Source organism: Salvelinus alpinus, chromosome 29, assembly GCF_045679555.1.
Source record: "Salvelinus alpinus chromosome 29, SLU_Salpinus.1, whole genome shotgun sequence".
Lineage (NCBI taxonomy): Eukaryota > Metazoa > Chordata > Actinopteri > Salmoniformes > Salmonidae > Salvelinus > Salvelinus alpinus.
In genome coordinates this window covers 8266698-8279197 of record NC_092114.1, presented here as the reverse complement: position 1 = coordinate 8279197, position 12500 = coordinate 8266698, and the positions used below count along the sequence as shown (strand labels likewise).

Sequence of the window (12500 nt, the reverse complement as noted above, 5' to 3'; positions counted from 1 at the left end):
ACCTTTAGTAGTGGTTTCTTTCTTTTCTTTGCAGCAATTGGACCATGAAGGCCTGATTCACGCAGTCTCCTCTGAACAGTTGATGTTGAGATGTGTCTGTTAATTGAACTCTGTGAAGCATTTATTTGGTCTGCAATTTCTAAAGCTGGTAGCACTAATGAACTTATCCTCTGCAGCAGAGGTAACTCTGGGTCTTCCTTTCCTGTGGCTTGATGGTTTTTGCGACTGCACTTGAAGAAACTTTTCCATATTGACTGACCTTCATATCGTTTCTCTTTGCTAATTTGAGCTGTTCTTGCCATAATATGGACTTCGTCTTTTACCAAATAGGGCTATCTTCTGTATACCACCCCTACCTTGTCACCACTGATTGGCTCAAAAGCATTAAGAAGAAAATAAATTCCCCGAATTCACATTGAACAAGGCACACCTGTTAATTGAAATGCATTCCAGGTGACTACCTCATGAACCTGGTTAAGAGAATGCCAAGAGTGTGCAAATCTGTCAAGACAAAGGGTGGCTACTTTGAAGAATCTCAAATATAAAAAATATTTAGATTTGTTAACACTTTTTTGGTTACTACATGATTCCATATGTCTTATTTCAAAGTTTTGAGGTCTAAAGAAAAATCTTTGAATGGATTGGTGTGTCCAAACTTCTGACTTTTACTGTATATCCATAACAATGATGCTGGTTCATGTCTGGCTGGCTGAGAAAAACTGCCTGTCTGTCTTATCCCGACTCCCGACACGTTCATTACTATGGGAAAGCTGGAGACCGAATTTGAATATTTAACAATGTTGCAAATGTCGGAGAGACAGACAGCAAGGTTTATTCAAATCTCCAATGTTGAAAACTGAATGTTAGTCTAAAAGAAATATGATATAATGTCCAGAGGCTTTTTCTAGTTGAGATCAAGTTTAGAAATTGTCTGGCTGGGCTAATGAAACAGTGGATTGTGCACTCAGATGGAACAGAGAAAATAGGCATTTTATTACATCATAGATTTAGCCAACGGTAACTTGTGGAATAGACAGCGTTTGGAATGCGCTTTTAACCAATCAGCATTCAGGATTAAGACCCACCTGTTGTATACATGTTTTTAAATAACATTCTTAGAACGTTATTTGAACATTACTAATGTTTTCTTCTGCTTTTTATGGAAACTGTTCTTAATGTTCTGAGAACATGACTTTAAAAAGAACCATGAGGAACCCTTTAGAAAACGTTACGCTCAAGTACTGAAATCCCCACGTGAGAAACATATGGTTCTCAGAACGTTATGTGCGAGCGGGGTCTCCTGTACCATTTGCAGAATATTATGGGAAGGTTGTATGCTAAATAACCAATGGACAACCATGCTCTCACCAAGCTCTAAGAAACATTAGGTTCTCAGGACGTTATGTGGTAGCTGGGTAAGCTGTGCTATAGTGTTGTCTTCACCACAGGGAATCATCCACTCTCTGTGATGCAGTTTGACTGACACATGAAGAACCGTCAATTCCCCTCATTCCACAATCATTACAGATACAAATGTACCCCCACTACACGTAACTCAATGCACTTATAACTGAGCCTATTAAACAAATACACCACAACACATTTCAACAAAAACAAACATGTTCGCAAATTATCACCAATAATCACACACAGTTCGCCCTCTCAATGAACACACACAGACACACACACACACAGCCCTCATACCATCACACACACACAGTCCCTACCCGAACACACACACACACAAACACACACACACACAAACACAGAGAGACACACAAACACACACACACACACACACACACAGAAACACAAAGAGACACACACACACACACACACACAGAAACACAAAGAGACACACACACACACACACACAGAGAAACAAAGCGACGTAAACACACACAGAGACACAAAGAGACACACACACACACACAGAGACACAAAGAGACAAACACACACAGAGACACAAAGAGACTTAAACACACACTGAGACACAAAGAGACTTAAACAGTCACTGAGACACAAAGAGACTGAAACAGTCACTGAGACACAAAGAGACACACACACACAGAGACACAAAGAGACACACACACACACAGAGACACAAAGAGACACACACACAGAGAGACACAAAGAGACTGAAACACACACTGAGACACAACGAGACTTAAACAGTCACTGAGACAAAAAGAGACAAACACACACAGAGACACAAAGAGACATAAATACACACTGAGACACAAACACACACACAGACTCTGACCGGGGCACTTCTTGTCGTTGCAGGAGCGGACCTCCTCTCCGGAGCCATCACAGGGGTAACCCTGTATCCCTGTCCCCTCACACATCCTGAAGCGACGCTGCCACCCTGAGTCACACGTCTTACTGCACAGACTCCAGTGGTTCCAGCTGCCCCAGTTACCCCCACCTGGAGAGAGAGGGAGGGAAGGGGAAGGGTGGAGAAATGATGGGAGATGGTTTAATGCATATGATGTCATAACATGCAGATACACACACAGACACATATATATATATATATATATATTGTCTGTCTGTCTGTCTGTCTGTCTGTCTGTCTGTCTGTCTGTCTGTCTGTCTGTCTGTCTGTCTGTCTGTCTGTCTGTCTGTCTGTCTGTCTGTCTGTCTGTCTGTCTGTCTGTCTGTCTGTCTGTCTGTCTGTCTGTCTGTCTGTTCTCTATGTGTGTGTATATTTTTGTCTTACCACTACAAGATGGGTTGGTACACTCCCTGGTCTCCTGGTGTGGTCCTTTACACTCTGCCCAGCCGTGCACCGATGCACTACACCTCCTCTGTCTCTGCTGGCTCCCTGTGGAACAGGTTTCACTGCACCTAGACCACGGAGCCCAGTCCAACCACTGGCCTTCCACTAGAGGAGAGAGAGAGAGGGGGGGGGGGGAGATGGAGAGAGAGAGGGATAGAGAGAGAGAAAGAGAGAGAGGGGGAGGGAGAGAGATGGAGAGAGAGAGGGGTAGAGAGATAGATAGTGAGAGAGAGAGACAGAGAGAGGGGTAGAGAGATAGATAGTGAGAGAGAGAGACAGAGAGAGGGAGAGAGAGGGAGAGAGAGACAGAGAGAGAGAGAGAGAGAGAGAGAGACAGAGAGAGAGAGAGAGAGAGAGAGAGAGAGAGAGAGAGAGAGAGAGAGAGACAGAGAGAGACAGAGAGAGAGAGAGACAGAGACAGAGACAGAGACGGGGGTAGAGAGAGGAAAGAGGGAAGGAGAGAGAGGAAAGAGGGAAGGAGAGAGAGAGAGAGAGAGAGAGAGGAGGCAGAGGGAAGGAGAGAGAGAGAGAGAGAGAGAGAGGAGGCAGAGGGAGAGAGATGTTAAATTAAAGAAGCATTGAAATGAGGGGGGTTGAAATACAGAGACAGAAAACAAGAGAGGCAGAAAGAAAGAGAGAGGAATAGATAGAGAAAAGACAATCGGGTTGGAGACAGCAGTACGACTGTTGTCTGTTGTATATGTCAGACCTAGCTTGTGCTGCAACAGACTAACAACAAATCCAAACAACTACTGATTTCCTACCGTCTTCATTATGGAACCAAAAGCCAGAAATGAAAGTGCAAAAGTGCCCACTTTTCAAAAGTAATTCAGCATGGCTATGCACTTCTATCAAGGTCTTGAGTTAGTTTTTTCTGTGGAGTTTGATTTCCCCCCACAATGCAGTTAGATTTGAAGAGTTTTTCAACCTATTCCATCTGGAGTTCTGGTGGAGGCTAAATCAAAAAGGAGGACAGCCTTTTAATCAAATCAAAGTAGAGCCGGTTAGAAGGCGGCGGATGAATACGGCATACTGAGCAATGGCACCAAAGCCTGATAACATCAACACATTGCTAATGAAAGTCTCCACTGTCCCCTTTGAGGACTAATCGAGGGACAAACTCCATCGCGGGTAGCTGGCAATATTTACATTTTAAATGAATGTAAAAAATACACAAAAACAACATATACACACAAAGGTAGAAATATATACAGGCTAGACATATTTGACATAACCATCAAAGTCCTGCGTTTTTTTCCCCTCCAGTGATTTCCATATGCTTCTTTATTTAACGTTAAGACTTCAGTGAGCTCAGACACCTTAACATAGAGAGATGCTGTTGTTAATATAACACAGCACCAGGGAAAACACCACAGTCCTGAGTATCCAGTTATTAGCACTGTAAAGACAAGACACTTCTAAAATATATGAAAAGACACTGTGGCCTTCTGGGTGTAAATTACATATCCCAAGATAGCTGTGTGTGTGTGTGTGCGTCTGCGATGGCTGTCAAAACGCCTCTTTGTTTACATCCTTGTCATTCAGATGGATGTTGATACATTTAGACAAGTGGTTTATGATTTAATGTATTATTCATTCATTATTAATCTATTACAGTTCCTGGGACGATTTTCTCCCCCTCTCACTTTGCCATGTTTATTGATAACTGCTTAGCAGTTCCCTACATAAGAGATGACACTCGGGGAAGCGAGTGCCACTGAGGAAAGGGCACACATGTGCGCGTGCATGTGTGTGTGCATGCGTAATGTATATATCAGAGGACATCTGATTGATATCATTGTGTTGTGCGAACATTGGTAAATAGGAGCTGAATGAGTTAAAACATTGGTAAATAAGGGTTGAATGAGGTCAACAATGTGTAAATAGGGGTTGAATGAGGTAAAACATTGGTAAATAAGGGTTGAATGAGGTAGAACATTGGTAAATAGAGGTTGAATGAGGTAAAACATTGGTAAAAAAGGGGTTGAATGAGGTAAAACATTTGTACATAGGGTTTGAATGAGGTAGAACATTAGTAAACATGGTTTAAATGAGGTAAAACATTGGTAAATAGGGTTTAAATGAGGTATAACATTGAAACATAGGGGTTGAATGAGGTATAACATTAGTAAACAGGGTTTAAATGAGGTAAAACATTGGTAAATAGGGGTTGAATGAGGTATAACATTGAAACATAGGGGTTGAATGAGGTATAACATTAGTAAACATGGTTTATATGAGTTAGAACATTGAAAAATAGGGGTTGAATGAGGTAGAACATTGGTAAATTGGGTTAGTAACGTTACCCCTACCTACAGTACATGTACATTTTACCTGAATTACCTCGACAAACCTGTACCCCGCACATTGACTCGGTACCGGTACCACCTGTATATAGCCTCGTTATTGTTTTGTTGCTCTTTTATTTTTTACTACTTATTTTCTTAACTCTTATTTTTCTTAAAACTTCATTGTTGATTAGGGGCTTGTAAGTAAGCATTTCACTTTAAGGTCTACCTGCACTTTTGGTATTCGGCACATGTGACATTTTTTTTTGATTTGGTTGAAAAAGCCTAAACTCAGCAAAAAATGAAAAATCCCTTTTTCATGACCCTGTCTTTCAAAGATAATTCGTAAAATCCAAATAACTTCACAGATCTTCATTGTAAAGGGTTTATACACTGTTTCCCATGCTTGTTCAATGAACCATAAACAATTAAGGAACATGCACCTGTGGAACGGTCGTTAAGACACTAACAGCTTACAGACGGTAGGCAATTAAGGTCACAGTTATGAAAACTTAGGACACTAAAGAGGCCTTTCTACTGACTCTGAATAACACCAAAAGAAAGACACCCAGGGTCCCTGCTAATCTGCGTAAACGTGCCTTAGGCATGCTGTAAGGAGGCATGAGGACTGCAAATCTGACCTGAGCAAGAAATTGCAATGTCCATACTGTGAGACGCCTAAGACAGCGCTACAGGGAGAAAGGACGGACAGCTGATCGTCCTTGCAGTGGCAGACTACGTGTACAACACCTGCACAGGATCGGTACATCCGAACATCACACCTGCGGGACAGGTACAGGATGGCAACAACAACTGCCCGAGTTACACCAAGAACGCACAATCCCTCCATCAGTGCTCAGACTGTACGCAATAGGCTGAGAGAGGCTGGACTGAGGGCTTGCAGACCTGTTGTAGGCACACCGGACATCACCGGCAACAACGTCGCCCATGGGCGCAAACCCACCATCGCTGAACCAGACAGGACTGGCAAAAAGTGCTCTTCACTGATGAGTCGCGGTTTTGTCTCACCAGGAGTGATGGTCAGATTCGCGTTTATTGTTGAAGGAATGAGCGTTACACCGAGGCCTGTACTCTGGAGCGGGATCGATTTGGAAGTGGAGGGTCCGTCATGGTCTGGGCGGTGTGTCACAGCATCATCGGACTGAGCTTTTTGTCATTGCAGGCAATCTCAATGCTGTGCGTTACAGGGAAGACATCCTCCTCCCTCATGTGGTACCCTTCCTGCAGGCTCATCCTGACAGGACCCTCCAGCATGACAATACCACCAGCAATACTGCTTGTTCTGTGCGTGATTTCCTGCAAGACAGGAATGTCAGTGTTCTGCCATGGCCAGCGAAGAGCCCGGATCTCAATCCCATTGAGCACGTCTGGGACCTGTTGGATCGGAGGGGGAGGGCTAGGGCCATTCCCCCGAAAAAAGGCCGGGAACTGGCATGTGCCTTGGTTGAAGAGTGGGGTAACATCTCACAGCAAGAACTGGCAAATCTGGTGCAGTCCATGAGGAGGAGATGCACTGCAGTACTTAATGCAGCTGGTGGCCACACCAGATACTGACTGTTACTTTTGATTTTGACCCCCCCTTTGTTCAGGGACACGTTATTCCATTTTTGTTAGTCACATGTCTGTGGAACTTTTTCAGTTTATGTCTCAGTTGTTGAATCTTGTTATGTTCATAAACATATTTACACATGTTAAGTTTGCTGAAAATAAACGCAGTTGACAGCGAAAGGACATTTCTTTTTTTGTTGAGTTTATTTGGAGCTTGATTAATATAAGGCAGGGACTTTGTAAGACCAGAGAGAAGAGCACTCCGACTGAAGCTCCAGCAACAATTGTTGGAGAAGAACATGTAATGCATATGACACTTCATCAACTGCACGTTCAAGAGTCACTGCACAGTCATTTAAACAAAGCACTATTCCACAGTCTGAACGGTTGGTTAAGAAGGGTACGTTCAGAGAAGGCAATGTTTTGTGGACTGGCTAAGTGTCCAGGTGTGTGTGTTGAGCCTAAACTCATCTTGTGCATACATCAGTGACTTTAGCTAAAAAGCTCTGTCACAAGAAGTAAATATGATGAACTCCTACTGCGGTGTGTGTGTGTGTGTGTGTGTGTGTGTGTGTGTGTGTGTGTGTGTGTGTGTGTGTGTGTGTGTGTGTGTGTGTGTGTGTGTGTGTGTGTGTGTGTGTGTGTGTGTGTGTGTGTGTGTAGAGGGTCAATTCAGTTGTGAGAGACAAATGTCTTTTGAATAGCCATCAACATGGGCCATCATCATTACTCAAACTCACCAACCAACAGAAGAGAAAGAGGGGAGTTTCCCATGCCAATAAAGCCCTTGAATTGAGAGAAAGAGAAAGAAAGAGAAAGGAGAGAAAGAGAAAGAGAGAAAGAGAGAACGAGAGAACGAGAGAAAGAGAGAAAGAGAGAGAGAGAGAGAGCGTGAGCGTGAAAGAGAGAAAGAGAGAGAAAGAGAGAGAGGGCGAGAGAGAGCGAGAGCGAGCGAGCGAGAGCAAGAGAGAGAAAGAGCGAGATAAAGAGAGAAAGAGAGAGAGAGAGAAAGAGAGAGAGAGAGAGCGAGCGAGAGAGAGAGAGAAAGAGAGAGAGAGAGAAAGAGAGAGATAAAGAAAGAGAAAGAGAGAGAGAGAGAGACAGAGAGACAGAGCGCGAGCAGCTGGGATTGAGGCTAGACGCCTAGAAAAGACAACTGAGGCATGATGCACAGCTGAACTCATTGTACGCCTATGAGAGAGAGAGAGAGAGAGAGAGAGAGAGAGAGAGAGAGAGAGAGAGAGAGAGAGAGAGAGAGAGAGAGAGAGAGAGAGAGAGAGAGAGAGAGAGAGAGAGAGAGAGAGAGAGAGAGAGAGAGAGAGAGAGAGAGAGAGAGAGAGAGAGAGAGAGAGAGAGAGAGAGAGAGAGAGAGAGAGAGAGAGAGACATGGCTCTCAAGAGAAGACAGGCTATGTGCACACTGCCCACAAAATGAGGTGGAAACTGAGCTGCACTTCCTAACCTCCTGCCCAATGTATGACCATATTAGAGAGACATATTTCCCTCAGATTACACAGATCCACAAAGAATTCGAAAACAAATCCAATTTTGATAAACTCCCATATCTACTGGGTGAAATTCCACAGTGTGCCATCACAGCAGCAAGATTTGTGACCTGTTGCCACAAGAAAAGGGCAACCAGTGAAGAACAAACACCACTGTAAATACAACCCATATTTATGTTTATTTATTTTAACTTGTGTGCTTTAACCATTTGTACATTGTTACAACACTGCATATATATAATATGACATTTGTAATGTCTTTATTGTTTTGAAACTTCTGTATGTGTAATGTTTACTGTTCATTTTTATTGTTTATTTGACTTTTGTATATTACCTACCTCACTTGCTTTGGCAATGTTAACACATGTTTCCCATGCCAATAAAGCCCCTTGAATTGAATTGAATTGAATTGAGAGAGAGAGAGAGAGAGAGAGAGAGAGAGAATTCTGCAAAAATATCCTCCGTGTACAACGTAGAACACCAAATAATGCATGCAGAGCAGAATTAGGCCGATACCCACTAATTATCAAAATCCAGAAAAGAGCCGTTAAATTCTACAACCACCTAAAAGGAAGCGATTCCCAAACCTTCCATAACAAAGCCATCACCTACAGAGAGATGAACCTGGAGAAGAGTCCCCTAAGCAAGCTGGTCCTAGGGCTCTGTTCACAAACACAAACACACCCCACAGAGCCCCAGGACAACAGCACAATTAGACCCAACCAAATCATGAGAAAACAAAAAGATAATTACTTGACACATTGGAAAGAATTAACAAAAAAACAGAGCAAACTAGAATGCTATTTGGCCCTAAACAGAGAGTATACAGTGGCAGAATACCTAACCACTGTGACTGACCCAAACCTAAGGAAAGCTTTGACTATGTACAGACTCAGTGAGCATAGCCTTGCTATTGAGAAAGGCCGCCGTAGGCAGACATGGCTCTCAAGAGAAGACAGGCTATGTGCTCACTGCCCACAAAATGAGGTGGAAACTGAGCTGCACTTCCTAACCTCCTGCCCAATGTATGACCATATTAGAGAGACATATTTCCCTCAGATTACACAGATCCACAAAGAATTCGAAAACAAATCCAATTTTGATAAACTCCCATATCTACTGGGTGAAATTCCACAGTGTGCCATCACAGCAGCAAGATTTGTGACCTGTTGCCACAAGAAAAGGGCAACCAGTGAAGAACAAACACCATTGTAAATACAACCCATATTTATGTTTATTTATTTTAACTTGTGTGCTTTAACCATTTGTACATTGTTACAACACTGCATATATATAATATGACATTTGTAATGTCTTTATTGTTTTGAAACTTCTGTATGTGTAATGTTTACTGTTCATTTTTATTGTTTATTTGACTTTTGTATATTATCTACCTCACTTGCTTTGGCAATGTTAACACATGTTTCCCATGCCAATAAAGCCCCTTGAATTGAATTGAATTGAGAGAGAGAGAGAGAGACAGAGAGAGAGACAGAGAGAGACAGAGAGAGAGACAGAGAGAGAGACAGAGAGAGAGACAGAGAGAGAGACAGACAGACAGACAGACAGACAGACAGACAGACAGACAGACAGACAGACAGACAGACAGACAGACAGAAAAATAGATGCATGTAAGGAAGCAATATAGGCTAGCCTGTTACACTAAGGACAATGACACTAATTCCTTTTCCTGGTTTTAGACCGAAATGCACACATACAAATATCAGCTCACACATGTAAAGATATAAACTTGTGTGCACAACCAAAAACATGGACCTAGAAGTATGCACACACACACACACACACACACACACACACACACACACACACACACACACACACACACACACACACACACACACACACACACACACACACACACACACACACACACACACACAGAAAAGGAGAGGATGAGTCTAGCACTTCCTGCCCCGAAGGACCCATTCAAACTCCCCCTTCTCTACCTCTCTCTCTCGTTTCTCTTCCTCCCTTTCTCTCACAATCTTGCTCTCGCTATCTCTTTCACTCTCTCCCTCTGTCTCTCTCCCTCTTCCCAACAGCATGTTTAAACAGCCTAGCAGGCATACTACAGTAGATTAAGACTTGTCTTCCTCCTGTCCCCTGCTGCCTGCCTGCCTGCCTGCCTGCCTGCCTGCCTGCCTGCCTGTCTGTCTGTCTGTCTGTCTGTCTGTCTGTCTGTCTGTCTGTCTGTCTGTCTGTCTGTCTGTCTGTTTAACTGTGTTTAAACATTCCCTTTATTAGGGAGATGATTTGTGTCTGTAGCTGGGATGATAAAACACTGAATGGGCTTATCCACTGATTTATTATTAACACAGACAGACTACACCCTGACAATAACACAGACAGACTGAACCCTGACAATAACACAGACAGACTGTAGCCTGACAATAACACAGACAGACTGAACCCTGACAATAACACAGACAGACTGTAGCCTGACAATAACACAGACAGACTGTAGCCTGACAATAACACAGACAGACTGTAGCCTGACAATAACACAGACAGACTGTAGCCTGACAATAACACAGACAGACTGTAGCCTGACAATAACACAGACAGACTGTAGCCTGACAATAACACAGACAGACTGTAGCCTGACAATAACACAGACAGACTGAACCCTGACAATAACACAGACAGACTGAACCCTGACAATAACACAGACAGACTGTAGCCTGACAATAACACAGACAGACTGTAGCCTGACAATAACACAGACAGACTGAACCCTGACAATAACACAGACAGACTGAACCCTGACAATAACACAGACAGACTGTAGCCTGACAATGACACAGACAGACTGTAGCCTGACAATAACACAGACAGACTGAACCCTGACAATAACACAGACAGACTGTAGCCTGACAATAACACAGACAGACTGTAGCCTGACAATAACACAGACAGACTGTAGCCTGACAATAACACAGACAGACTGAACCCTGACAATAACACAGACAGACTGTAGCCTGACAATGACACAGACAGACTGAACCCTGACAATAACACAGCCAGACTGAACCCTGACAATAACACAGACAGACTGTAGCCTGACAATAACACAGACAGACTGTAGCCTGACAATAACACAGACAGACTGAACCCTGACAATAACACAGACAGACTGTAGCCTGACAATAACATAGACTGACTGTAGCCTGACAATAACACAGACAGACTGAACCCTGACAATAACACAGCCAGACTGAACCCTGACAATAACACAGACAGACTGTAGCCTGACAATAACATAGACTGACTGTAGCCTGACAATAACACAGACAGACTGCACCCTGACAATAACACAGGCCGGATGTAGCCTGACAATAAGACACAGCCTGTTGCTTGTCAATAACAAACAGACAAACTGTAGCCAGCCTAACAATAACAGATACTGTAACCAGACAGAAGACTCTAGCCAGACGATAACACAGAGACTGTAGCCATACAGGAGCTTGTAGCTTACAATAACACAGATACTGTAGCTAGACAGTAGACTGTAGCCAGACAATAACAGAGACTGTAGCCAGACAGTAGACTGTATCCACACAATAACAAAGAGACTGTAGCTAGACAGTAGACTGTAGCCAGACAATAACAGAGACTGTAGCCAAACAGTAGACTGTAGCCAGACAGTAGACTGGAGCCAGACAATAACACAGTTGACTGTAGCCAGACTAAAACACAGAGACTGTAGCCAGACAGTAGAATGGAGCCAGACAATAACATAGTAGACTGTAGCCAGATGGTAGACTGTAGCTTGACAATAACACAGAGATGGTAGCCATACAGGAGCTTGTAGCTTACAATAACACAGATACTGTAGCTAGACAGTAGACTGTAGCCAGACAATAACAGAGACTGTAGCCAGACAGTAGACTGTATCCACACAATAACAAAGAGACTGTAGCTAGACAGTAGACTGTAGCCAGACAATAACAGAGACTGTAGCCAAACAGTAAACTGTAGCCAGACAGCAGACCGTAGCCATACATAACACAGAGACTGTATCCAAACAGTACGTGTAGCCAGACAGTAGACTGTAGCCAGATAGTAGACTGGAGCCAGACAATAACATAGACTGTAGCCAGACATTACACTGGAGCCAGACAATAACACAGACTGTAGCCAGACAGTAGACTGTAGCCATACACAAGCACAGAGACTGTAACCAGACAGTAGACTGGAGCCAGACAATAACACAGTAGACTGTAGTCAGACAGTAGACTGTAGCCAAACCATAACACAGTAGACTGTAGCCAAACCATAACACAGTAGACTGTAGCCAGACAGTAGACTGTAGCCAAACCATAACACAGTAGACTGT

General features: G+C 43.3%; 1 protein-coding gene across 1 annotated transcript in view; it reads right to left on the bottom strand.

Annotated features, from left to right (window-relative positions):
• Nucleotides 1-12500, bottom strand: part of LOC139558863 (adhesion G protein-coupled receptor B2-like) — a 635752-nt gene that overhangs the window by 330174 nt on the left and 293078 nt on the right. Inside the window, exons 5-6 of the mRNA XM_071374380.1 lie at nt 2723-2887; nt 2264-2428 (exon numbers count right to left, since the gene is read on the bottom strand). Coding sequence (XP_071230481.1) covers nt 2264-2428; nt 2723-2887 — 330 coding nt within the window. The remainder of the gene's footprint in view (nt 1-2263; nt 2429-2722; nt 2888-12500) is intronic.